Source organism: Camelina sativa, chromosome 4 (genome assembly GCF_030686135.1).
Source record: "Camelina sativa cultivar CO46 ecotype springtype chromosome 4, ASM3068613v1".
In the NCBI taxonomy this organism is placed as follows: Eukaryota; Viridiplantae; Streptophyta; class Magnoliopsida; order Brassicales; family Brassicaceae; genus Camelina; species Camelina sativa.
Window position 1 is genome coordinate 22,399,161 of NC_141883.1, and position 27,290 is coordinate 22,426,450.

The 27,290-nt window shown below is 37.6% G+C and overlaps 6 protein-coding genes across 10 annotated transcripts; 2 read left to right on the forward strand and 4 right to left on the reverse strand.

Annotated features, from left to right (window-relative positions):
* Window positions 1-108: 108 nt before the first annotated feature.
* Window positions 109-1,607, forward strand: LOC104781067 (uncharacterized). The gene is made up of 2 exons (XM_010505652.3): window positions 109-531; window positions 1,236-1,607. The coding sequence occupies exons 1-2, from the start codon at window positions 244-246 to the stop codon at window positions 1,395-1,397; spliced, it is 450 nt and encodes a 149-aa protein (XP_010503954.1). The 5' UTR covers window positions 109-243; the 3' UTR covers window positions 1,398-1,607.
* A 125-nt stretch (window positions 1,608-1,732) lies between these two features.
* On the reverse strand, window positions 1,733-5,421 carry LOC104781068 (uncharacterized). 2 transcript variants are annotated; one of them, XM_010505654.2, is made up of 6 exons: window positions 4,975-5,421; window positions 4,730-4,856; window positions 4,469-4,637; window positions 4,183-4,354; window positions 3,643-3,952; window positions 1,733-3,181 (listed from the first exon to the last, which is right to left on the reverse strand). In XM_010505654.2, exons 1-6 carry the CDS (start codon window positions 5,007-5,009, stop codon window positions 1,964-1,966), a joined length of 2,031 nt encoding a protein of 676 aa, XP_010503956.1. In that variant the 5' UTR covers window positions 5,010-5,421; the 3' UTR covers window positions 1,733-1,963. The 2 variants fall into 2 exon arrangements, with proteins under 2 accessions (XP_010503956.1, XP_010503957.1); XM_010505655.2 differs by having other exon boundaries at window positions 3,664-3,952; window positions 4,975-5,186.
* Window positions 5,391-12,557, forward strand: LOC104781070 (uncharacterized). Its single transcript, XM_087511395.1, has 5 exons — window positions 5,391-5,766; window positions 5,853-6,236; window positions 6,925-8,067; window positions 8,301-9,374; window positions 9,712-12,557. The coding sequence occupies exons 2-5, from the start codon at window positions 6,032-6,034 to the stop codon at window positions 12,267-12,269; spliced, it is 4,980 nt and encodes a 1,659-aa protein (XP_087367521.1). The 5' UTR covers window positions 5,391-5,766; window positions 5,853-6,031; the 3' UTR covers window positions 12,270-12,557.
* Window positions 12,452-15,723, reverse strand: LOC104781069 (RNA pseudouridine synthase 5). Of its 3 annotated transcripts, none has more exons than XR_015597444.1 (14): window positions 15,548-15,723; window positions 15,407-15,467; window positions 15,292-15,319; window positions 15,159-15,205; window positions 14,982-15,072; window positions 14,671-14,836; window positions 14,394-14,478; window positions 14,187-14,271; window positions 14,005-14,080; window positions 13,836-13,903; window positions 13,671-13,736; window positions 13,170-13,254; window positions 12,821-12,917; window positions 12,452-12,688 (listed from the first exon to the last, which is right to left on the reverse strand). XR_015597444.1 is itself a non-coding variant. In XM_010505656.3 (14 exons), exons 1-14 carry the CDS (start codon window positions 15,648-15,650, stop codon window positions 12,605-12,607), a joined length of 1,146 nt encoding a protein of 381 aa, XP_010503958.2. In that variant the 5' UTR covers window positions 15,651-15,722; the 3' UTR covers window positions 12,452-12,604. The 3 variants fall into 3 exon arrangements, 2 of the variants coding, with proteins under 2 accessions (XP_010503958.2, XP_010503959.2); XM_010505656.3 differs by having other exon boundaries at window positions 13,667-13,736; window positions 15,548-15,722; XM_010505657.3 differs by having other exon boundaries at window positions 13,667-13,736; window positions 15,553-15,590.
* Window positions 15,724-16,035: 312 nt separating this feature from the next.
* On the reverse strand, window positions 16,036-18,004 carry LOC104781071 (uncharacterized). Of its 2 annotated transcripts, none has more exons than XM_010505661.3 (6): window positions 17,708-18,004; window positions 17,239-17,347; window positions 16,852-16,982; window positions 16,693-16,761; window positions 16,461-16,607; window positions 16,036-16,331 (listed from the first exon to the last, which is right to left on the reverse strand). In XM_010505661.3, the coding sequence occupies exons 1-6, from the start codon at window positions 17,921-17,923 to the stop codon at window positions 16,224-16,226; spliced, it is 780 nt and encodes a 259-aa protein (XP_010503963.1). In that variant the 5' UTR covers window positions 17,924-18,004; the 3' UTR covers window positions 16,036-16,223. The 2 variants fall into 2 exon arrangements, with proteins under 2 accessions (XP_010503963.1, XP_087367522.1); XM_087511396.1 differs by lacking the exon at window positions 17,708-18,004 and adding an exon at window positions 17,457-17,628.
* A 70-nt stretch (window positions 18,005-18,074) lies between these two features.
* Window positions 18,075-20,617, reverse strand: LOC104781072 (transcription factor GTE6). Its single transcript, XM_010505663.3, has 8 exons — window positions 20,324-20,617; window positions 19,913-20,101; window positions 19,728-19,805; window positions 19,074-19,298; window positions 18,868-18,966; window positions 18,732-18,790; window positions 18,493-18,643; window positions 18,075-18,412 (listed from the first exon to the last, which is right to left on the reverse strand). The coding sequence occupies exons 1-8, from the start codon at window positions 20,438-20,440 to the stop codon at window positions 18,239-18,241; spliced, it is 1,092 nt and encodes a 363-aa protein (XP_010503965.2). The 5' UTR covers window positions 20,441-20,617; the 3' UTR covers window positions 18,075-18,238.
* Between the last annotated feature and the right edge of the window lie 6,673 nt (window positions 20,618-27,290).

The following is a 27,290-nucleotide window of genomic DNA, read 5'->3' on the forward strand; positions in this document are numbered from 1 at the left end:
AAAAAACATTGAAGACGGTGACTGTATTAGAAAAAAAAAAATTGATGGGCCAGATTGGGCTTTCCAGCCCATTGAGGGTAATTAATAGAGACAAAAGTAGAAAAGACAACACGTGTCGATATACAAAGGAGGAGAAGTGGAGAGAAGTGACCACCAGACAATTGTATCTATCTCTACCTACTACTAAGTAAGGCAAAGCCTAATCCAAACCACCGATTCAAAACCCTAAAAGACGGTGGAACAATGGCTGAAGCTCAAGACCGTTCTCATGGCTCTGATTCATCATCTCCGACCCTAAAGTTTCCTCCTTTCGTCACCAACTTGTTCCCTTTTCTCAAACCTAAGCCTGCTGCTACTGATGCCAGTGGTGGTTCTAAACCCACGGCAGTCTTCGGCGACAAGGAGCCTCAGAAGTCGTCGACTTACGACGCTGTCTCTTTCCCTTACAATCCACCCAAAAGCGCAGAGCCGATTAAGTTTGAAGCTGAGCCCAGCTCCGGCAGGACTTCCAACTCCGTCATCCTTTGGCAGGTGATTTTGATGAGAGATGTGTACTTCATTTTAGGGCTTTCTTTAGATAAATTGTGATTTGAAATTGGCTTTAGAATTGAGGTTTGGTGGGAGCTGAGAGGTGATTTGTTATGTTATTTATGTGGAGAGCAATGTGAATGGTAGGGACCATGGCTGATTCAAGGCAGATGCTCTCATAATTATGACTCTATGCGTGGCTCAGATTAACGCGTCCTGTTTACTTGAAACAATTCTGCCTTTTTCTTTTCCAATAGGCAAAAGTTGATATCTTGATTTGCAAAAGTTGCTTTAGTTTTCAATGTTTCATTTGGCTACATTGAATGTTGAAAAATGTTTGCAGTTTTTGTTATGATTCTGTGTCTTTTAAGTTCTACCAATTGTATGCATTAGAATGCTTTAGATGACCTTTAACAATTTAGCTGGTTGATGCCTCATTTGTGTGGGTTATTGGAGATTGGTTGGAGTAGCATGCTATTTGGTTTGTGCTTCTTTTCAATTGTGTTCCTAACTATTCCACGGTGTGGTCAGCTTCCCCAATGGATTGCAAGTTTGGTATTAAGCAGAGCGTCAATGGCTAGCTTGATAATTTAATAGCATGACTTTGGTACCTGGACCTGTAAATGTTTTGGTTGTGGTGTGCTTTATTTGTTCTGATGCTGTTCAATTCCTGCAAAAAGCTGAATTATCCCCTAAAACTGTTTCAGGTATATGCACTTGGAGGGTTTCTTGTCCTGAAATGGGCCTGGGCGAGATGGAATGAGAGGAACGAGAGAAGTGGCAAGAAGGACGACACCACGGGTAATGATGATCAACCTTCTCCTAAAGAAGATGGTGACGATCAATCTTCTGATGGGGATGAAAACTAGTCATATTGCGTGAACACGATGAAATGTTGCCCATGTTGGTTCTGTATAGCAAAATACACCGAAAACTTTAAGGGTGAAGATTTCGTATTTTCCATTGTATGTACTCGAGTCTTGAGTTTCATCTCTTTCTGTAAGGAATATAATTCTCTTACGCTCAAAAAAAGAAAAGAAAAAAAAAAGCTCCCTTTTCTTTTTTGCTTTTCTGGAGAATTCTCTTTCTTGTTTTGTGTTCTAGAGATATGGCTGCACAGTATCATTGGCTTGCGGCTTGTGATAATCGTTTTGCACACATTGGCCTGTTGAATAACATAAATTGATCATATGAACGCACAAACTTAGTCAATAAAACGGGATTTCATACATTATCAACGACCAAGAAGATCCTATGGGGTTAGTCTTACAGAGTTATGAATCAAATACACAAGTTTTGCATCTCTCTTTACAGTATTTTGAGTTTTTTCTGCCAAATCCATACAAAGCTGACATAGCCTACAAACAGTGTATACAACAACGCTCTAAAATGACCAATAACGGTATGCAGGTTTGATCACAAGCATCCAGCAGAATCATACTCGCCTAAATAAGCCATCATCTGAACCACCAGTAGGAGGCAGCCCAATCGGGCGGGTGTAATAAGGAGTCGAATACCATTCTCTACTACTTTGAACTGAATCGGGATACAAGCTTCTACTAGGAATCACGGGAGTATATGTACTTGCTCGTCTATCTAAGTTGAAGCCAGTAGAGGATACTTGGTTACCTTCAAAACCAGATGTTCCACCAGAGATTCCACTGCCTGAAACTCTTGGTGTACCTTTATAAAGTCTGAATCCTGGAACATCAACCATCGGTGGACCATCTGCCCTGAAGCTGGACCATAGTTTTGGTCCACCGATGTATGGGGTGGTCAGAAGTCGGTCATCCACTGACAAAGGAGGACTAGTTTCTACTTGGCTTTGGAAGCCAGCATTTAGGAGATTTCCAGGTACTAGGGCGATGTCTCTCTCAGGCATATGGGTAACAATAGCTTTCTGAGAACTTGAAGCTAGAAAATTGTTCCTATTTGAAGCATCAGATGGAAAAACAGTGGGTACACGGAAAAGTCCAGCACAGTCAACAGGAAACTCTACCATGGAAGCAGGGAGAGATGGTTTAGTACTAAACGCTGGTTCTATTGGTAGTGTGTATGTGTTCATATATGCACCTGGAGTTGAAGGATATGAGCTTTCAGAGAGACAATCAGGTTTTCTGATATGTAAGCTATTGACTTTCTCTTGCAGAGACAACTTAGCTTGCTTTAGAGCGGTGAGTACAGTTTCACAAGTATCAGCCTTCTCCTCTTTCCGCGGAACTAATGGATACTCTACTTTCTGGATAGTAGTGGTAGTACTGTAAAAGGAACCACCTCTCGAGTTTGGTTGCGTTACAGGAGGTGACCGAATAGTTGATGAAGAATGCTCATTGATACCTTTACAGCTCTGTGAATGGGAATACTCACTTTTAGGGCTCTCAGAAATTTGTTTTCCTTTGTCTCCAGAAGGAGAATCATCTTGTTCCACAGATCTGGAACCGCAACTTTTGCAACACGTATCAGGTGATGTTACTGAATTATCAGGCGAACCATGCGACAAAGTTTCAGACGGTTCCCTAAAGTCAACTTCATTGGCTATAGACCTTGTATCACGGAGTGAGGGGACTACCATAGAATCTTGAAGCTGAGCTTGGGCCTTTGCCCCATTACTTTCATCCGTCACATCTGAATGGTTTCCTACATCACATAAATCCTGCAAGATTGGACAAGAAATGTTGATCAGGATGAACTCATAGAAATTTTGATCTGTTTGCTAACTTTACTTGTTGTGTGTATGACCGAGGCTAAATTTAAATGGACCTTTTTTCATATTTGTGAACTAAAGATAATGTCTTCCGGAACAAGATGGTTATATGTGAGAGTGAATACAAAGAAGAAGGAAAGCAAACAATTCCATAACTTTATATCACAATGGAAAGAAGACAGATAAAAAAACTCGATGTATTTTCGTGATGGATGCTAAGCTAGTGAATCAAATGCAGAAAAAGTGAAATATATGCACAATTACAACCCCCACATACATCTGGAACTCCCTTTTAAACATTTTGAACTTATCATTCATATAAGCATGAAAATACCATAATCACAGACTGATGTTGTAGTTCACATATACGATCGTTACTAAGAGGTCAAAACCTGAGAAATAGGGCATACCAGGGCAGATGATTTACTCACTCTGAACTTTGTCTCCCACTCCCTTTGAGTCTCTTCCATATCTTCAAAAGACCCGATAACCTGGGCACGATTCTCTAACGCTCTCTCCAAGTTGATGTCCATAGTGTTATCCTTGTCTAAACCGTTTGAATTTGACAACTTGTCCAAACTTTCGTCTCCCTTCACAGCAGTTACATCAACCACGGTTTTGGATGCTTCTTCACTCGTTTGAGGAAGAACATCAGTGCGAACTCCATTTTCTTGAAAGTCAACTGAGTTTCCATCTCTCTTGTAATCTTCAGATGCAATTCTGAAAAGTACAAAAATGTTGGTTATATAATACACAACATATACAAGCAAGTTTTACAATAGCTTTACCAATAAGTCCATCAGGCCAATATATGATGTATATAGCAGGAGATAACAAAAAAAACCTTCAATCTCAAATCTCTAAGGAAATGCTTGCACAATATGGTTTTTGATTGGCAAGCACACAATGATAGCTACTCATCACTGAACAGCTAAAGATAACAAACAGACCTAGATTCACTGCGTCTTATTTGCCGACAAGATCTTCCTTGTCGGTGTCTCGGTGAGGAAAAATAAGGAGACTCGAAACCTCTAAGATGTCTCCTATTCCGGTTCTCCTTGATCTTGTCAAAAGAAGCCGGTTCCCTCCTGCGACCTTTCCAGGATAAACTTTTGCCAAACGCTAGAAAAGAAATAAACCTCCAAAAATGAGAGTTTGCTCGATCTCATTTAACCCTCCCACCAAATTCAATATAACTTAAGAAAAAACTTAGCTCCACTCAGATAGAACTCTAACCTGAATTTGTCTGAGAGTAGCATTCATGATCAGAGTTGGAATCATCATAATCATCAGAGACATCAGTGTATCCATTTTCTTCCAAGATGGCAAGAACTTCAGCAGTTGCCTGTTCAGCCTTTCTTCTCTGTAAAGATACAATCTTTAGCTGTTCCTCTAGCTCTGCTACCTAACAAGATTAAGACAAAGACATAAGCTCACCAAAAAAAAAAAAAAAAAGAACTTCACTGGAAAACACAAATTAGCAAAGGGAACACAAACTTTATCAGCGAGTCCATCAAGCTTAGCTCTAGCACTCTTGGAAACAGCTCTTTCAGCAAGTAAACGAGCACGAAGAAATTCAATAGTCACTAAAGTAGGATCTCGTGCGTCGGAATCAATAGAAGACCTATATTATACAATGCACCAAAAACCAAAACATCAACTCCTAATAACAGATCAAAAACCACCTTCCAAATGTGATTCGATTCAGAAGAAGAAAAAAAAAAGACAGAAACTAACTATACCTATGATGATGAACAAAGTTGTCTTGATGCGCCATCTCACACAACGAAGAAGACCCAAAAAAAAGAAAAGATCTTTTTAAGAGAAGAGCCTGCGGTGTGAAGGCGTCTCTCTCTCTCTCTCTCTCTCTGCTTAATCAATCAACTAACACAAGTCGATGAATGAAGATAAAGTTTTAATTTAATTTTAAATTAAAATAATTATCTCTCTTCCCATTGGTTATAATTATTTACTAATTTTTTAATTTAATACTTTCGTTGTAGTAGACAAAGTCATGGATTAGATTGAGAGACAAATAAAATAAAATAAAATAAAAAGTAAAAATCAATTTTTTTTTATTTTTACTTTTTGGCCATATTTACAATTTTTTTTTTTTAAAATTATAAATATATAAAAGAAAAAAGAAGAGAGCGGACGCGAAAAAGAAAATGAAATAGAGTTTAATTGGCATCTTTAGGTTACACAGAGAGAGGGATAATTATTATTATTTTTTTTTCTCTTTCATCCTTCTTTCTTCTTCTTCTCTATCTTTCTCTTTTTTTTTTGTTTTTTTGTTTTTTTTTTTCTGGGGAGCTAAGCTAAAATACATATACAGAGAGAAATCGCCGATATAATAAAATCCAAACTTTTGGTTTCGTCTTCAACCCCGAAATTAAAGGAAACCTCTTTTCTCTTTTTTTTAGCACCGGTGAAATCTCTCTCTCTCATCTCTCATCTCTCTCTCTCTCTCACTAGTGTTGTTATACAATACAGCTTTGGGGGCTCCTCTCTCTCTCTCTCTCTCTCTTCTACAGGTTTCCACCTCCGCCTTGTTTTTGATTCTGTTTTCTGGGTTTGCTTCGGATTGACGAAACCCTAGTTTGATTTTTTTGTTTATCAGAAGAAGAAGAAGCCTTCCATTGATTTTGGTTTCCTCCCCCTCAGCTGCTGCTGCTGCGCTCTTGATTTTTTTTTTTCGAAGCCTTATCTCTTTTTGGGTTTCCTACGGACGACGGGAAGAGGGGGGAATCTGGAGTTAAAGGGAGGGGTTACTCTTATGCGATTCTTCTGGATAACTTGATGCCGCAGGATCACGCATCGTGGGATCGGAAAGAGCTCTTGAGGCAGAGGAAACACGATAGGCCTGAACCTTCTTCTTTTGATTCGCCTTTTCGATGGAGGGATTCTCCTTCTTCTACTCCTTCTTCTCACCATGTTCCTCGAGAGTTTTCACGTTGGGGATCTGGTGACTTCCGCCGGCCTTCTTCTTCTTCTTCTTCTTCTTGTAAGTCCCCTCTCTCTCTTTTTTTTTTTTTTTCTCTCTCTCTAATTAGGGCTTTGATTCTGCCGGCTCCGTTTTTGGTAGATTCTATTTCTATGGATTTTCCCTTTTTAAAAAAATAAAGGGCTGATTGATTTAGAGGCAAATCCTTGTTTCTTAGATTGATTGAGTTTAGGTTTTTTTTTTTGGGAGCATTACCCCAGCTCTGCGGATTGACAGGAAGTGAAATTGATGATGTTTACTCTTGAAAGGCGCAATTTTTAATACTCAGGTAGATATAGTTTGATAGAGATAGGACTTTTTGTAGCTTCAATTGTGTTTTTGTTTTGTGTTCATGAATCTTGAAACGGAGATTAGAGCCTAACATAGTGAACTGCTGTTAGTTTTAGTTTTACATGTTATAGATTTGGATGAAGATAGGTCATCATCATCTTGCAGTTTTGAAACCCCTGTGTGAGCTTAGTTGCATTTTTTTTTATTTTGTCTCCTCAAATTGATTTCTCGTTAGGATGATTCTCAGTTTTGACTGACTTTTGGAGAATCTTATACTACATGTTTTGCCAGCAGTAAAAGGACAAAATTTAATTTTGTGGAGAGATGCCTTTTTTTTAGTTATTTGGATGTACATAGGTCTTGCTTTAGTTTTTGATTCTCATATTCCTTTTTCTTCAATTTTTCTTTTTTTCTGAAGGTCATGGTAAGCAGGGTGGACGGCACCAGTTTGCGGAGGAGAGTAGTCATGGATACACATCTTCTCGGTCCAGTGCCCGTATTTTTGACAATGATTACTATAGGCCATCTGCATCACGTGGAGACTGGAGATATACCAGGAATTGCAGGGATGATAGAGTTTCTGTATGCCAGAAGGAATGGAAATGCAATACATGGGAGATGAGCAACGGATCATCTAGAAGTTTTGAGAGGCCATTTGGTATTAGAAATGGTCGGAGGTCAGTTGATGAAAGGCCGCTACACGCTTCTGATACTCATACTACTGCCGTGAACTCTTTCGATCCAACCAACTCTGCTCATCACCCGGACACTGAGGTCTATACCCCAGTACGGTCACTGAAGTTTAAAAGTGAGCAGAAATTTTCAGATCAAAGGCTATCACTTCCTTCAGATCCTCATTCTGACTGTGTTAGCTTGTTTGAACGGCCTTCGTCGGAGAACAATTATGGCAATAAGGTTTGTTCTCCAGCAAAGCAATGCAATGATTTGATCTATGGTCGAAGGATAGCTAATGATAATTCATTAGATCCCCCAATCCTCAATGCAGAGCTGGAGGGGACTTGGGAACAACTTCATCTGAAAGACCCGCAAGAAGATAATAGGTTACATGGTATCAGTGATTTAGACGGTGCTAGGAAATGTGCAAAGGAGAGTGCTCTGGGAGCAATTGGGAAACTTCCACTGTGGAACAGTTCTGGGAGTTTTGCATCTCAGAGTTCAGGTTTTAGTCATTCAAGTAGCTTAAAAAGCTTGGGGGTTGTTGACTCCAGTGATCGGAAGACTGAGGCTCTTCCTAAAACTGTTACTGTGACTCAATCTTCTTCAGGAGATGCCACTGCCTGTGCCACAACTACTCATCTTTCTGAGGAGATGAGCTCTAGAAAGAAACAACGTCTCGGGTGGGGTGAGGGCCTTGCAAAATATGAGAAAAAGAGAGTTGATTTTAACACAAATGAAGATGGAACAACATTGTTGGAGAACGGTTCAGAGGAACTGCATTCTTTGAACAAAAATATTGCTGACAAAAGTCCTACAGCAGCCACTGTTCCAGATTATGGTTCCCCTACAACGCCATCCTCTGTAGCTTGCAGTTCATCACCAGGTATGGTACAGTTTGTTAATGTTTCCCTCTGCATGCTATTCTCAACTTTGTTCTATTTGGAGTTACCTGCGTTACTTTCCTGTTACTTGGAGTTCTTCCATGTATCTGTTCTTGTAGACACTGATTTCCCTTTCTCTTTCTACCATGTTTTTCCCACTTGTTTTTTATACACTCGCTCCATATCTTCTGCAGGGGACAATGTAACGTAATTTTGTTTTTGTGTGTGTCTGCAGGGTTTGCAGATAAATCATCTGCGAAGGCGGCTATAGCTGCTTGTGATGTCAGTAACATATGCCGTTCACCTAGTCCCGTATCTAGTTTTCACCTTGAACAATTTCCAATCAATATAGAGGAGCTCGATAACATCTCAATGGAACGTTTTGGCTGTTTGCTCAATGAGTTGCTTTGCACTGATGATCCTGGTACAGGGGATTCCAGTTCTGTCCAATTAACATCAATGAACAGATTACTTTCCTGGAAAAGTGAAATTTTGAAAGCTGTGGAGATGACTGAATCGGAAATTGATCTCCTTGAAAACAAACATAGGGCACTAAAGCTTGAACGTGGAAGACACTGCCATGTTGTTGGACCCAGTTCACACTTTTGTGAGGGAGATGCAAATGTGCCCAAGGAGCAGGAAGCTTCGTGTATTTTAGGTCCTAAGGTAGCAGCTCCCTCTGTTACTGAAACACTGGTGAGATCTCTTGTTCATCAGTCCGGTTTAGCCAAGGTTCCTGTGGATGTTTTTGAAGATAATCCTGGAGAAGTTAAATCCCTATCCCAATCTTTTGCCACTGTCGAAAGCAATGAAGATTTACTGCCCATGCCGTCTATGAAGGCAGCTGCTTCTTCCAAAGAGATTAACACACCTGCTTTTGTCAATCAGGAAATTATCGAGCTCTCTGCTGCTGATGATAGCATGGCCTCCAAAGAGGACTTACTCTGTGCTACGTTGTATTCTTCCAATAAGAAATATGCCTGTGAATCTTCTGGAGTATTCAATGATTTGCTTCCAAGAAATTTCTGTTCGTTTGATGGCTCAAGATTCCCTAGCATATGTCATACGCAGTTTGATTCTCATGTCAAAGAAAAAATTGCAGATAGGGTGGAGCTTTTGCGAGCTCGGGAGAAAATTTTGCTCCTTCAGTTTAAAGCGTTTCAGCTCTCTTGGAAGAAAGATTTGCATCAGCTAGCGTCAACAAAGTACCAATCAAAGTCTAGCAAAAAAACAGAACTATATCCGAATGCAAAAAATGGAGGATATCTGAAGCTTCCCCAACCTGTACGCCTGAGGTTCTCTTCTTCAGGTAAAGTTTTCAAATCTCTTTTTCTCTCCTCTATCTACTCTGGTACTTTATGCTTTTTGTGGTTTTTCTTTGTCTGGGATAAAATTAGGCTTTTATATTGTCATAGTAAGGTGTCAGTCTTGGTATGTCCTTCTGTAGAGCATTTAACTCTGTTTAATTTTTCTCGCTTTTCCTGTGGTAAATACTGACTTAGTTGTAAGGACTTGAAATGTGTGATTTGTCAAGGGCGTGAATTCTTGAGAGAAAACATCTACAATTTGGGATAATGATCAAATTTGATGTCTTTTTTTTTTCATCAAATTTTGAAGCTAATAACTGTTTTACTCTACATGTGCAGCTCCAAGAAAGGATAGTGTAATCCCCACAACTGAACTTGTAAGTTATATGGAAAAGCTACTTCCGGGTACCCATCTAAAGCCTTTTAGAGACATTTTGAGAATGCCTGCTATGATTTTGGATGAGAAAGAGAGGGTGATGTCGAGGTTTATCTCTAGCAATGGACTGGTTGAAGATCCATGTGACGTTGAGAAGGAAAGAACAATGATTAATCCTTGGACCTCAGAGGAGAAAGAGATATTTCTCAAAATGCTAGCATTGCATGGGAAGGATTTCAAGAAGATTGCTTCATATCTTAAACAAAAGACAACTGCGGACTGTATTGATTACTACTACAAAAATCACAAGTCTGATTGTTTCGGGAAAATAAAGAAGCAGCGTGCTTATGGTAAGGAAGGGAAGCATACCTACATGTTGGCGCCACGGAAAAAATGGAAACGTGATATGGGGACTGCCTCTCTTGATCTTTTAGGATCTGTCTCCGTTATAGCAGCAGCAAACGCTGGAAAGGTTGCACCAACCAGGCCGATCGCATCCAAAAGGATCACCCTTAGAGGTTGCAGCAGTTCTAATTCATTGCAGCACGATGGAAATAACTCTGAAGGTTGCTCCTACAGTTTTGATTTCCCTCGTAAGAGAACTGTTGGTGCAGATGTTTTAGCTGTTGGTCCTTTGTCATCAGAGCAAATAAATTCTTGTTTAAGGACTTCCGTGAGCTCGAGAGAGAGGTGTATGGATCATCTGAAGTTTAACCCAGTTGTGAAGAAACCTCGGATATCTCATACTCTACATAATGAGAACAGCAATGAAGAAGATGACTCATGTTCGGAAGAGAGCTGTGGGGAAACGGGTCCTATTCATTGGACAGATGATGAGAGGTCTACCTTTATACAGGGGTTTTCGTTATTTGGCAAGAATTTTGCTTCAATATCGAGGTATGTCGGATCAAGGTCTCCGGATCAGTGTAGGGTTTTCTTTAGCAAAGTTCGGAAATGTCTTGGGTTGGAATTTATACAGTCTGGATCTGGAAATGTAAGCACATCTGTAAGTGTTGATAATGGCAATGAGGGTGGTGGAAGCGATTTGGAAGATCCTTGTCCTATGGAGAGTAACTCTGGCATATGCAATAATGGAGTTTGTGCAAAGATGGATATGAATTCTCCTACATCACCTTTTAATATGAATCAGGATGGTGCTAATCATTCAGGCTCTGCAAATGTAAAAGCCGACCTTAGTAGATCAGAGCAAGAGAATGGGTTGACATATATGCAAGATGGTAGTAATCCCGTGAACAATGCATATATCAATGGTGGTTTACCGGGTCTAATTTCAGAATCTTGCAGAGATTTGGTAGACATTAATACTGTTGAGAGCCAGTCTCAGGCTGCCGGAAAAAGCAAGAGCAATGACCTACTGTCAATAATTGATGAAGGTGTGTTAACATCTGTTGCTGTATCTTCTGAGCCCTTGTATTGTGGCCTAAGTGTTCTTTCCAATGTTATTGTGGAAACCCCTGCAGAAAGCTCACGAAAGGGCTCAGGAGATCAAGGTTCTGCAATCCCTAAACTTAGTTCAAAGAATCAGGATGGAGTGATGCAAGCTGCAAACAGAACCAGAAGTTCTGGCCTTGAACCTGAAAGTGCACCTTCAGGTTTCAAGTACCCTGACTGTCTGCACCATGTTCCGATTGAGGTGTGTACAGAAAACCCTATAGGTGTCAGTGTACCACGAGGAAATCCAAATTGCCATACAGAGGGCAAATCTGGACATTCTCTTGTTGGACAAGCTGTCGAAACACATGACTTGGGTTGGCAGTCTTCCAAGGACAATGTGGAATTGGATGGGCAACTTCAGGTGATAGGACATGTAAACCCTGAGCAGAATGGTCATCTAAATGCAAACTATGCGGAATCTTGTCAAATTCCCAAGAGATCAGCCATCCAAGATCCGAGCAGGATAAGTAGGTCAAAATCTGATTTGATTGTGAAAACCCAACGTACAGGTGAAGGTTTCTCACTCAACAAGTGTACTAGTTCAGCTCCTAATCTTCTGGCAGTATCCCATAAAGAGGGCAAATCTGGTCATAGCAGGAGCCATTCGTTTAGTTTGTCTGATACTGAGAGACTCGATAAGAATGGTGATGTGAAGCTTTTTGGCACAGTACTTACAGCTGATGAGAATGGAATAAAACAAAAACACAATCCTTGTGGAAGTGTCAGGTCATCATCAACCTTGAGCAGAGACCATGATATAAGACTTCATTACATTAACCAGCAACACCTTCAGAATGTTCCTATTACGAGCTACGGTTTTTGGGATGGCAACAGAATTCAAACCGGGCTCACATCTTTGCCAGAGTCAGCCAAGTTGCTTGCAAGTTGCCCTGAAGCATTTTCCTCGCATCTTAAGCAGCAAGTTGGTAAAGAGATTCGGCTGGATGTTAATGGTGGTGGGATTTTGAGCTTTGGGAAGCATAACGAAGATAGAGCAGAGGCCTCAAGTGCTAAGGATGGATGTAACATAGGAGGGGTAAATGGTGTAGCAGAGGCAGCCACGTGATTTAAAAGCTTCTTAGGGTCATGATTAGTTTGTTTTGGAGGATTGGCATATTCTTTGTTTGTCCATCCTATCTGTATTATATCTCTTTAACATCCTTTTTTTTTTTCTTTTTAATTTAGAATGTCAGTTAATATAGGCATTTTTTTTTTGGGTTCAGCTTAAGTTAGGTGCCTGCAGAAAAATTCATAGCTGATGTTTGTATTTGTAATATTGCTGATAATAACAGAGGGAGCTAAGAGCTAAGCTTAGCTCTCTGTATGTTTTTCAAGAAGGATAACACTTGATGAACAAGCATGTCTAATGTTGTACAGTGAAAGACTAATGCAACATTCAACTTAACTTGCAGGAGGTAAACTTTTTTCTTGTGCCTCGGAGCTTGTTTGGAGAATTGTTGGTAACGGAGCTACAATTTTTACTACCTGCAGTATGGTAAGGACACGAACAATCGGGTGGTTTAGATATAAGGACTGAGAGATCTGGTAAAAAGCTTGTCAACTTTTGCAAAGCCACTAATAGACAACTGAGGCTTAAGTATGATCTACATGTGTTACCTTACGAGTGTTCAACAGGTTAAGTAGCTCCACTTGATGAGCATGCAGATGATATCCACAATCCCCAGGAACAGACTGATTTGGCCTTCTGTACCCCCTGCAATATACTCAGGCATAGTGCATTTATCAATTAATACCATTACGAGACTTGTCATAACAGATAATCGCATCTAGTTTTCAGACCAATCTACACTCCACATGAAACTACTTAACTACCTAGGCTGTAAGATTACATTGTACTACATTTGTTAGCTTGGATATTGTTTGATTTCCGAGGATTCACAGCTCAAGGAATATAGAAAACGTATTGGAAAATGTAAGTAGGAAGAAAAGTGATCCGAGTTCGTACCCATCTTCGGCAAAGGCAGCAGCATCATCTACAAGATCTGTATCAAAGCACTTTGGTTGTCCGCCCGCAACATAAAGAGGGTCCCCTGCACTTTGATCAGAACGTAAGCTACCTGTATCTAAGGTTCATGTTTGCTGACTTGCACTGAGATCCTATTAACATTATGCGTAGCAAAAGTCTTCCTAGACTATGCCATAAGCAACTCATGTCCTAGACTGTAACTATATGTAGGCTCACAATTATAACTTGTTAAATCATCAAGTGGGAGTAAGGCCTTTTTATCCATCAAAACATGATACCATCTCTTTTTTATTAAGTGTTTTACTAAAGTTTTCCAACAAGAGCAGTTCATTTGTTCCATAATTGCCTAATTGATAAATAACTAGAGCTGCAAGAAATCATCTGCTAACTATAATAATGAGGGACTATAAATCCACAAACCACACAAAATACCAGCTCAACACCTGTGACAGACCAGAAGGAAACAGAGTTTTTACCTACCAAGGGGTGTCCAATGTATGCAAGATGAATCCGGATCTGATGTGGTCTTCCAGATTGTATCTCTACCTGTTTTGCATAAAAAACAGGTGATTGTGAGAAGAACTTCGTTTTGGTTTTTACTATCTCTACGTATGAAACTGGAAATAAGATGGAACAGACGAACACCTTAACTAACGTGCAATTTTTTTTTCTGTCCCTCTCCAGAACAACTACTTTGCTGAAAGCAGATTTGCCTGACGAAAACAAAAAAAAAAAGCTATAGAGTGAGAACAAATCATAATTCGTGTGGAATATTCTGTTACTCTAGCTAATGGTAGGAGATAGTAGATCTAACCTTCCGGGGAAGCAACATATAATCCTTTTGCGACCCCGGGATATCGAACCACTCCGATAGGCTGTTGGATTACTACCTTTAAAATGTAAATAAAACGAAGGATCATGTCCACTGACGCTATTTCAGTTGCATATTTATGTATATTCATAGCATTCTCAGCACAAACAATAATATGGCCTTGCCTCATCTGCTTCAACTATACCATCTGCCAGTGCTCGATATATCTTTGAAAGCTTTCTTCCGGTTCCACAATCTTGATCCAAGTTACTGTAAGAATAAAAACTTTAATTCTTGAGAAAGTATTGAGAGTACCCTATATATAAAGACCAAGAATCTTTTCAAGAATGAGCTGAGACAAAAATAAAGCCGGAAATGATGTTTGAACTTACCTGGACCCGACAAGAGATGTTCCCTCAGCAAAATAAGCTGCCAGTTTCGTTTTTGCAAGCTTTGTCTTTGCGCAGAGAAGTATACCTGAAAAAAGAATCCATCCACTCAAACAAATGAAATAAATTGAAAACAACATATCTTAACAATTTTCTAATAGAAAAGAAGGCTTTCGCAATGTTAACTGAGAAATCCAGTGAAGAGTGTAATTATTTATCAAGGTGCAGAGAATACACTAGCATCTTAGTTGGTCAAATGAAAAGTCTATACACTACTAACCTGATGTTCCTCTACCTAGTCGATGTACAGGGACAGGGTGTAATTCACGTGCACCGGTGGAAGTATCTTTTTTACCAAACCACCACTGCAACTGCGTCAACAAAGTCCGTTGCTGGAAAAGTCCCCCTGGCAATACTTGAAGTCCAGAAGGCTTGTTCAAAGCGATCTGCATCATATGAAATCCACCAAATACACACACATCACTGCAAGTTGAGAACAAAGTTAAGAGAACAAAATGATATTATTACAATGCCAAATTTAAACAACATAACAAGAGTTGTCTATGTTTTGTTCAGAGCAAAGGAGGTTACCAAATCATCGTCTTCATACAAAATATCTAGCGAGTATGGCGTGTCAGGTTCCTTCCAAGGGAGCCTATGGTAAACTAACTTGGAACCACTCCTGAGGCAGAAACAAAAGATGAAACACCTTTACAAAAGCTAAACAATTCGTCAAAATGTTCAAAAATCAATGTAGTAAAACTGAACCTAAGAACTGTGTTTGGATCTTTCACAACTTCCCCATCAATTTGTATCTGCAAAAAACGTTTCATAACAAGAAATAAAATTACAAAATTCTCCAGAATCAAGCGTGACAAAAATGTGTTATAAAAGAGCAAACCTGTCCGTTTTGAATTCGTTGAATCCACCTGAAAAAACCAAAAAAAAAAAAAAAAAGAATTTAAAAGAATGAAACGTGAAAACGATATTGTAGACGAAGAGAAGAAGATTAGAACCCTAGCAATGGAGCTGAGCTCTTGTATTTGGTGAAGTAGAATTCTGATACCGTCGTTAACTCTGTATACAAAAAAAAATCCACAATTTCAAAAACAAAAGAACCAAAACTTTTGTATTCTGAAGCAATAAGAGTGACAGACCTGACTCAGAAGATGAGACGACATCCTTGTACTGCAAACCATCGTTGAGCTCGGGCCATGGCAATCCGATACGATGTTGCGGCGGCGACGGTGGCGGCGACATCTTAACCGGGACCACCGGTGCGAGTTTTTTTTGTTTGTTATGTCTTTTTTACCCATTTTTTTTTAAGTTGTCGAGTAAATTAAACCAAATCAAACCCCAAAAATTGAAGGATAACATATTGAACCAAACCGAAATAGACCAATCCTAACCTAATTACATAATAATCAAATTTTCAAGATTTTGCTTATTATATACCAAACTCGGTTATGAATTTTTCTTTTGTCAAAAAGTAAAACAATGGTTAAATGTTTTGGTTAGATAGTTCTCGAATCCAATTCTTCATGTAACCTTTTTACTTGTGTTGGTGTAAATTCTCTTAAAGCTTGTAAAGCCATAACTTTTGGATTTATGAGCTTGGAAACTAGATTACTTTACAAAACATGACTAGAAAATATTTTTTAATATTGTGAAGATTTAAAGCATACTACTGAATGAACCTTCGTTACTTGTTATAGTCATGAAGAGCAGTTACAATAAAAAGTAACTAACTAAGCTTAACCTTTACTAGAAAATCAGATATTGCTTAGTTTAATTATTATCCGAAACCTGAAAAACCTGTTTTGATCACCAAACCTACTCCTGTGTGGCTTTCTTGTACTCAGGCTTCAGCTCATAAGTTCCTTGGTTGCTCCCTTTGTTGTTGTATATGCAAAGATCTCTCAGCAAGTCTTTCAGGAATTGCTACGCCAAATCCACATTCCATACCATTACTCATAAAGCAGCAGAAACTTTGATGGTTTTGGTATTTGTTTTCTTATTTCTCAATCAAGCACTATACAAAAAAGTCTGTAATAATATCTTTCTGCTTACCTCAGGTTGGTCAGTTTCCTGAATAAGCTGCCTCAGAGTCCAATTTGATTGTCTTTCAAAGAGATTAAACATGACCTCCTCCATCTCTCTACGGTCCCTTCTTGTTCTCTTCATTTCTGATGTCCTGTTTGTGACTTTCTTCTTGTCCTGATACAAATGAACGACTTGTAAAAATGTCAAGATCCTTAAGCAACAGTAATGTGTGTGTTTTCAATTGGGAAAAGATAAATACAGGAGCCGCCGTTGGGATTATCATTCCTGGCATTGGCCTCATATGCATTCCTCTGGCATTATCAATGACCTGATCAAGAAGCCAGAAACATGATCATCCAAAAAATGCAGAGGAGGTTTGTTTGAAAATCCATGTCACCTCACACATCTTTACAACAACCTGGATCTGTCTATTTTTGCCCATATAATTGTTTGTTCTTTCACGGCACAATCTACCATAGCTCTCAATGTTCTCGTTATGAGGTCTCATGTCAAATTTGTTCTTTATCTTCCCTTCTACTGACATCTTTCCTACAAAGAACATTGTTGAAGACATAACTGTCAAACAAATCAGGTACACCGTACACCTCTGGAGTGTAAATGAACAAACCAATGCTAAATTCTTCACATAATGATCCAAAAGCTTATAAACGTAACGCAACAACAAGGATATGAGAATGCCAATTATGAAACGAACGTAACCCAAGATTCATGCCATAGAAAGAACCAAACCAACCGTTAGTAATATAATTTCAGAATACAATGTGTGGACAAGTGTTCTACTTACCATCTGAAGATTCACAGAAAACATTCATGGGGACGAAATCTTTAGACATATCTAAGGTGTAACGCCTTGGCATGTTTCCAGATTCAGCTCGAGCTAATTCCATAACGAACTGTGAAAGGCAAAAGAGTAACATGTTTTTACACACATTTTAAGTGAATAACAAGAAAAAGTTCACATATAAAGCAAACTCAAATTGCAGAGAGTTAAAAGAAACCTACAAGACAGCATCTAGAGGAAACAGAGAAAGATCTCTAATTAGCAGAAATGGTTTTACATACTTAACCTATGTTTAGTGACCTCTGATCAAAATGAGAATGTAAAAGCAAGATTCTGAAATGTTGAAATTTCCAAAAATGTTACAACAAATCCCTAAAAAGAGAGAATCACGCCAATTGGCAATTGCTGAGGAGGAAGAATCAATAAAACGAGATACGCATGCAGAGAGGGATAGAAAAACGTAAAAACGTACTTTGGTCTCTTCGTCCTCGTGAGCGACAAGATCGAGGTAGAGGATGACTTTAGCGTCAGGACGGTACGGATCATCAGGAAAAGGAAGAGATTGGAGAGAACGAGCGACGAGAGAAGGAGCTTTCATTAGCAACATCGATCTCTCTGCCAAACCCGTTTCCAAAGCCTCATTCTCAATCTTCTTTACCTCCCTAACTTCTACCTTAACATCTTCCATTTTCTCAGACTCTCTTAGACAGAGGAGACGATGGAGACAAGAGGAATTCAAAGCGCTGTTTATATACTTAACCTGAGGCGAGCTTTCCCCATTATATTATGTTAATTTAATTAAATAAACTTGTCTAAATAAACCAAAATAGAATCATAAATAAAGGGCAAAAGCTTTATTTATAATTTTGCATTCGTCAATTGTTAGTAGAACCCAGGAACTTAGAAAGACTACTACAAAAACGTATATATATACAAATGAAATTCATCTCATTGAAGATTTTCCAGTTCAGGAGGTCTCATGAGACATTGACACATTGTGGATTCATTGGCGTGGCCGCTTTGTTTTCCTCTCAGCTAACTTGTTAGTCGCATTTCGTTTGTTTGTAGCCTCTTTCTTCTGTGTCAAATTCTTTGTCTCTTCCTCTTTCTTCTTCTTTATTGTATTCTCCAACGCAACCTTCACAAAGAACTTTAGCTTCCATAGTGTTGGTTCGTCCTGCCATACAAAGAAAACTAGCTAAGAAAAAAGAACCAGAAAACACTAATGATGGTAGCTTTTTAGTACGAGACTTTTACCAGTACGTCCATCTCAATATTCACTTCTTCTGCTCTAGATTGGAAGCTCGGGTCAGCTTGAGCAACTATAGCCAACACTTTCTGTAGATCTTCCGGAGACAGTTTTAACAATGCTAACCCAATACTACGCTTCTCCTCGGTTGTGATTTTCCTGTCAAAATCGTTCACCGGGGTATGAGTAAAAATGACACATTGACCAGAGGACCCAAAAGTTCAAATTTAAGAGTGTTTAGGCCTACCTGCATCTTTCCACAACTTTACGCATTAGCTTCTCCAGCTCGCCATCAGCATGGCAAATCTGGACAGCAATATATCGGTTTACTAGTTAAGAAGGTCAAAAATACAAAAGGGTCACTAATATCTGAAAATAATAACCTCATTGCACAAGTCTCTAGTTGTTTTGATATGAGATGCTTCTTTTACTAGCAGCGCCTCCGCTGCTGCTTGCTTCGCTTCTTCCTCCCGTATTTTCTCCTGTAATCAATTATGTTAAGAACTTGACTAACTTTAAAAAACCTTGGCGCTAAGCTTCATGAAGAGAAAATAGAGTGAAAGATAATAACATAACATAACACTACTACCTCTTCTTGAACTTTTGGAAGAAACTGTGCCCATTTCTCCTCAAACTTTTCCATTAACTTTTTCGCCATATTGTAAACATCACTTGATTCTTCATTGTAATTCATTGCATTCTCAAACACTAACAGCATATCAGCATATACTTGCATAACATGTTTGTACCCGGTACCATCCTTACCCTCCATTTGATTCTTTATAGTGCCGAAGTCCATGGGCTTGTCGATTATCTACAATCAGAAGAAAAAAAAAACATGTTATAAGGAGATCCACTTACAGTAAAAAAAAAAGATAATCTCATAACTTAGAATGTAGACCGAGAAAAACACACACACAAAACCTTAAAACATATTTACAGAGCAAAACATAGTAGTGTACTTTTGATAAGACGTGTTCGCAAGTTCAACCTGCATTGATCACTAGCTATCTCTCTAATAGGCAACAGCTATCTAGTCAGATGTACATTGCAATTATACCATAAGAACAGAACAATAAATAAAGATGAAATTCTGGTAGCTCCGAGGTTTACTAAGTCAACTGTAATATGTGCTACCAAAATAAGAATCAAAAGGTGAAATTTTGGTAGGCTCTAACAAGGCATTTAAAGTTATACGTTATACCAAAAGAAGAAAATCAACAAGGAAAATCAGAAAGCTGACCTCAAAGTAGTCATGCAAACCAAGACCTTCAACATTGACAGGCTGCATAAATGGCCATGCACACTTATGCTGAGTTATCTGGAAATTTAAAAAAAAAAAACAAACACAATCAAACCAAACCCTTGCTGAAGAAGACTCAAGGTGAAAAAAGATGATATATTTTTTATATATATATATATATAAACCTGACGGAAGATAGATCCAAATTGACGCATGAGGTCCTGCATTCTTTTAGCAGCAACAGCATCTCTACGTGCAGCCTCTTGTTGAATCTTCCTAATCCCAACCACATGTCTCCCTTTTTCTGAATCTTTCCCGATAGTGACACCAATGCTCGCGTAAAACTCCTCTACCTCTTTCAGTTTATCCGCAAGCTGCAAACACAACCAAATTAACCATCCATTGAATCTAACATTATATACCTATGCCAAAATCAAAATCTCCATACCAAATCTCATAATTAACACGAAAAAAAAAAATACCCAAACTCAGAATCAAGAAAGACAATACAATCAGGATCGTTAAAAAACCCTAAAGACAAATAAATAAGTTTTCGAATCAGTAACTCTTATTAAAAGGAGAAGAGTTTATATTACCGAATCAACCCAATTTTTAACCTCGTCGACGCGCTTGCTGATGCACTCGTTGTCAACAGTGAAACCTTGTGAATTTTCGCCGGCGGCATGACCTAACTCTGCCTCTGAGTCAGCCATTTACAGGTTTTTCGACCAACAAACAAAAAAAAAAAAAAAAAAAAAATCCCCCGAGAAAAAAAAAAAGAACAAATTGAAACAAAGAATGATGGCTATGGAGTTATGAGAATTATGATGATGATGACGATGACGATGGTTGTGGATACTGTGTATCTCTGTACAAAAGGAAAGAGCCGTGTGGCGGTCTAGGGAGGCTGGTGGACTACCTGTCGTTTTTTGGGATGGAAAACGACAAATAGTTTTCTAAACGCTGAGTTGAAGAGAAAAATAATTAGAAAATAATAATATTAAAGGGCATTCCCATAATTTACCAATATGTGGGGGGTTTAGTAGTATAAGAAAATTTCTATTTTATCGTCTGTGCTTGGGTTCAAATTTGGTAAATATTTCTTTTATTTATAGTTGTAGGCTCTGGATGACAATGTATGATTTTGCAACAGTACATGAGTTGTTGAGACTTGAGAGGGAGTCATGTACAGCTTTTTGAGTACTATTGCTGCATTAATTATCTTCTTTGGACACCAGACCTTGTCTAATTGAGGATGTAATTCGTATTTTCCCAAGCTAAGTTTGAAGTCAATCCATGTTTTTACTAAAGCTGAATATGGGCAAAGCTATCAAAGCTAACTTGCGTAAACCGAAGACAAAAAAGAAAGAAGCAATCCACAAACCAAATTTGGATGGAGGCATGTTAGAAGACGAGACATAGTCATTTTTAAGTTTCCAAATACACTACGGTCTCGATATCCTGCCAAAAATCCGACTGCAAGCCCTTGCTTACTCCAAACCTGTCACGTAATGTCGTCTTCTAACATGCTTTTATCTCCAAATCTCTTCAACCAAAAAGTCCTATCCGCCACATCACCCGAAAGGGAAGAATCCTAGTCGGCAATGGAATCGATTTTTTTAAGATAACAATCGATCAGAAGCAGATAGGAGAATGATCCAAAATTTTATATATGTAACCACAACAACAAAGATATGAGAATGCCAATTATTCACCCATTTCTAACCAACGTAACCCAAGATTCATGCCATAGAGGAACTAACCGTTGCAATATAACCTGGGAATACAATGTGTGGAAAAGAGTGCTACTTACCATGTGAGGACTCACAGAAAACATTCATGGGGATAAAATCGTTAGTGTTGGTGCGGGATTTACCACCCCGGACTCCTCCCCATTTGAACTCCAAAAGAAAATGTCTTGTTCAGAGGTTAGGGACGGGGGTTGAATTGTTGTGAGAAGGATGTGCAGTTGTTCTACTTGGGGCGATCTTGCTGGACGCAGGAGCCAACCATTAGAAGAACACGCAGATGCCACACTACTGTTTAGAGGGATTCATGTTCGGGTCGGGCCTGAGGGACCCAGAAAATGGATAAGTTGACCAAAGGGGATCCACCTATCAAACCAGAAACTCACCGACTTGCCATTTCCCACATCACATTTCAGGAAAAGGTTGGCAAGAGGTCGGAGATGTAGCAGAGCTTTCCATGTCCAAGAGTGTTGCCTTCTATAAGTTCATATGGGGGAACCTTAATCCATGGTTAGAGGCCTTAGGGGTCGATGAAAAAACTAATAGCTCCACCTTAGCTTTTCACTTTTTACATTTGCTCCCCTCGTAAAATTTACCTGCTGTTTAATTTGGATCTTAATCGACCAAATTGGAAATACTAAGGAGAAACAGAGACAATAGCCTGAACATGAAACTGCTTTGCGTATGTATGCACAGATGGGATGGGACCATTGGGTCCATGAAGCTTTGTCAAGAGCTAATAAAGGATCAACTGCAAAATCAGAAACTTTATTGACAAACAAAAAAATGCAGTTCTTAGGTAGTGGGTCACACTGTATAATACTACAAATTAGATTCGAATGATTAATAATATGAGGTAAGGAGCTTTGACTGTTTCCACTTGTACGCTATATCCCTCCGACTACGGCCCCGAATGGTAGTCCGTTTCGTGTGCGATTACGATTCAAGTGCGGGTGCGATGTGATTTGGGAGCGATGCGATTAGGTAAAATTGTGAATGGAAGTCCGATTCGGGTGCGATGCGGTTATATCATATTTTTGAATGATAGAGCGATTGGGATACAACTTGAGTGTGATTAGAAAACAAAATTACTAAATTAACCTTTAATTATATTATCTTCTACTTTCAGTTTCCTTTGACATTAATTTAATTTATAATATATGAATATTACTAATATAAACATTTTTTGAATTAGATTTATACATTAATGATATATGTAACTAACTTTCATTCTAAAATAAAATTATAAGTAGATAAAGTGATAAACTAATATAATTCTGAACAAACTGTCTTTACAACAAAAAGAGATTTTAAAATTCAAAAAAAATGTAGAAGGAATGAAACACAATTCTCAAAAGAGTTTGTCCACAGCTATTGCCTTGAGAACATCAACTGCAGATCATGACGATATTCTTAATCAGACACAATCAATACCCAACAGAGCCATAAAATGGTTCACACTACTGTACAGATAAAAACTAAGAACATCTAATTCAGCTCGTTCATTCACAGTCATAAGAGAACAATCTCTAGATAAAAATAGTTAGGATACTCACATCCGACTCTCTCAGCATCAACCATACGGAGATCAACATGAATCTCAAAAGTGAACTATGTAGAAGCATGAATCTCTTTGCTGTTGTCACTCATCTATAAACAGGGTAAACATACAAAAGTAGATTGCTAGAGAATAGGTTCTAAGGTTAATGGCTCATTATATTTTCTACAAAAATGTATAAGGTTAAACTTAAACTTACCTCGGAACGAGTTTTTTTTCCCGTCATTCTCTCTAGGTATTCTATCTTCTTTATCTCGTTCGGAAGTGTCATGAAGATTTGTCGTCTCTGTTCATTTTTTTCAAGAAACACAAGGGCAGCCCAATACAACTCACCTTGTTTGTTAAGAAATACCATCTGTTCAAGCACCTTAACACATGCAGCAGAACTGTACGTATAAAAGCTCTCTCTACCTCCCATAAAAAAATCTTCCCTGGTCCTCAATAAGATCTAAGACTCGATCCCACTGATTTTCTTTGGACTGCTTTCTAGATGATTTAGGTTGTTTAGATCTTACCCTCTTACCATTGTTATGAGGTTGTTCAGAATTTTGAGCTTCGGGAGAGTTGTTAAGCTCAATATCTTTAACAAAATTTGCTTCAAAAGGCAAATGACTTGCTCCATCATGGTGTTGCCAACCATCATCACCAACTGAAATTGTCTCCTTGGGAAAAAGTTGTTCAATAAGTGGAATATCTCTTATGGGATAGTTACGAAGAGTTTTCGCTTCAGGTTTTTCCTACAATGGAGAGAGACAAACAGAAACATTAGTCTAAAATAGATTATACAAATGAGTTTACTTTAGTTAATAGAATGTACCTTGATTAAATTTTCCCACCAAGAAAAAGGCATTTCGATTGCTCCAGTTTGTTCACAGAATCTCAATTCAGATGAATCAGGTATAACCCGCTTGTATGATTCATGTTGTCTTTTAACGGTGTCTAGACGATTCCTGAACTTGTCATATTTACAGTCTAACCCAAACCTTTTAAAAAACTCAGCCCTAAGGTTCATCCTACCAATTTCTGTTAAGCATTTACTTTGCCAATTCCCTTTCCTTTTCTCTTCTACACAGATTTCCAAGTGCCCACGAGCCAAATTAGGCGGCCACTTAAATCTTTTGCTATCAGTAGTTGGATCATCTGTAGATTGTTTCGATCTATGTTGCTTTGTCATTCTCTTACCTTCTACAACTTATGAAAACAACATTATTAGAATCAAAAGACACAAATTTTGAAGCTTTGGACATAATTAGAATCAAGAGAAACAAATTTTGAATCATGATACTGTAGAATAGGTCCACAATATAATGTTAAAACCAATACCCAACATTAAAAAGAAGTAAAGAATTTATTTAGACATTTAGTCAAACACATGGTATGCAATATATATCAAATTTAACCTACTCAATCAAAACCTTATAAATCCATTACCACTAAAAATTGTTAATGAATGTCAATGTCAGTTACTACAATTTTATGATCAAAGACCTTAAAACTCAAATTTTTGAATTGGTGAGAAAAGTAAACATACCGATTAGAGCATGAACGCATCAAAAACACGACAACAATGATGAAGAGGCGCTGATGATGGAGAAGATGATGGTGACAGAAGACGGTGGTGGCTAAATCGCCGGCGATGATGGTGGTGGCTGAAAATCACCGGCGATGATGGTGTTGAAGATTCGACAACGATGATTTAGAAAAAAATGTTTCGTCAAATATATATTAGAGTCTTTGTAATTCTTCTCTTGAATAAGGGTAAAATTGTAAATCATATATTAAATGAGACCTTGCCGCACCACAATCGCAGCTCGAAAGTGTGATTCGACGCCTTTTATATTTTTACTAAACTCATCACGGTCTTCACACACCTGAATCATAGGGTCGTCACACCGGAGCCGTACCGGACTTCCATTCAACCTCGTACCGAGAGATGGTCACTGACTCACTCGCTAGTTCGCCACGCTGCGTCAAATATATATTTCTTCTGGTTTAGGACTTTATATAAGATATATTTCTTATAATCAACGGGTCCATAATGTTCGTGTAACTGGTTACTGAAACCGCTACATTCAAATATACACATGTACTTATAACTAATGATGGCGTTCGTGCATAAATATTTTTAGTGTTTTCAACTACTTAACCACCATATTTTTTAAAAAAATTTGAGTACGATATGGTGTAGTAATTTATATAGTTTAAAGAAGTAATATGAATGTTTTGTTAATTAAGAACTCTAATCTAATATTGTAACACCAGTCTACAAACACTTTGATAACACTTGGATAGTATTGACGAAGTTGTGTAAAAATTAAATTAAAGATTCTGGATAATTACAAATTGATGATAAAAGATGCAGACTACTACAGAAGTTGATAAAAGAAGATTACTTATACGTAATGTAGGCGTTTTAATGAACTCCTTAATTTCATCGCTCGTGGAAAATAACACAAACAAAATTTTATGGACACTATGATTGGTTACAATGATCTTATTGAACATGTGAGGAGGCAAAGTGTATATCTTTATATCTATAACTAGGATTTAACCCGCGGTACACGGCGGGATATTTTTAATTTTAAAATTTTAAAATTTATATTATATTTATTTGTTATTTTATTATTGTTTTATTCATTTTAAAAATATAAAAATTTACAGGTATTTGATATAAGTATTAAAAGTATATGATTTTTGTAGTGTTTTCAAGATTTTAACCCGTGTGGTATATGTATAGTCTAGTAATACATTTATCTCCTGGTACACATCTAAAATTGTTTAAAAAAAAAAACAATTCCACTTAACTTCCTATATGGGATTAATGTCAACCCGTCTCACCAAAATCAAAATAAGTTTTTACGAAAAAATAATAATTAAAATAAGTTTTTGCGTAAAAAAAATAATCAAACATACCGTGTAACCATGTCTTTTTTGACTGATGTGTGGATTTCATTCCCTGAAATGATTAAAGCAGCATAGTAAGATTCATGTGAATAATAAAAGAGAATAATAGAAATTATGTTTTTGTGTGATTCTTACAGTGCCAAGATCAGCTCCAGGTTTCCGCAGTGCTGCTTGTGTATTGACGCCATAAGTGAAAGACTTTCACTTGTATGTTCCACGCTGTCTTGTAAGGGTGGACATCTCTCAAAAAACCAAATCTTGCAGCCATTTTTCTTTTAGATATGAGGTTGTAGGTTTTAGTTGTAGATGTTTTGTATAGTTTTTGAAGTTGATATTTATATATCTAAATATGCTTGATGAGGAAGGAGTCTTTTATCGAGACCAATAAAAGCGAAATTTAATTGTATTCCGATTTTAGTTGTTTATATTATTACCAAACAATATTCAGTTTCTAAATAAAATATATACTGAATTAAATGTATGTCTTCTTGCTAAAGTTAAATATTTGTGAATATTGGTTTTTAAATCATTCTAAAATTGGATTTTCGGTTTAGAAAATTTATTAATGTTAATATAATTATGGAGATTGTAAACTTTTGTTATGGAAAATCTGTTGTATGTCATTTAAATTTGAGAGATTTTAGCATCCATAAAAATAGTTTTGGAGATTTAATGGGTTAAAACTTTAATGGGTAGAATTGTTTTTGGAAAAATCGGAATGTATAGATGTTATTAAGATTTTATGGCAATAAATGTAACAAATATTGGTCAATTTAAGAAAGTTTAGTATTTGAGTTTATCTGCAATGTTATTTATGAAATTGTTTTAGGGGTTAATGTTGTAAATAAAACAAATTAAATAACCGAAACTTTAAAGGCATAACACAAAATATACTTCAAAATAATAATATAGATATTTTTTTCTTCACCAAAGATATCACCTAACATCAAGTTACTTAACCCTACATTTTGCTTACATTAATACACTAAAAAAAACTTCAATAATAATCCAACAATCACGCCAATTTTATCCTCATTAGTTCACACTTTCATGGGAACTAAAGTGAATTGTTTGTGCGTATAATGTGGACATGTATTTATAATGGGGGGTTTTTTACTCGGTCAGGTTGAATTGGTCAAGTTGCAATAGTGTCTCGTCCTATCATTTGATCTATTAGACCATCTATTGTATAACATAGTTTTAACATAATTTTTAATTAAAAAAATATTAATATTACATTATTATATGATGAATATCTTAAAAACACAATAGCAAATTCAGTTAAAAAGTTTTTAAAAAACATAATGTCTCACATTCTTCCAGACAATTATGAATTATCTTATAATATTAATA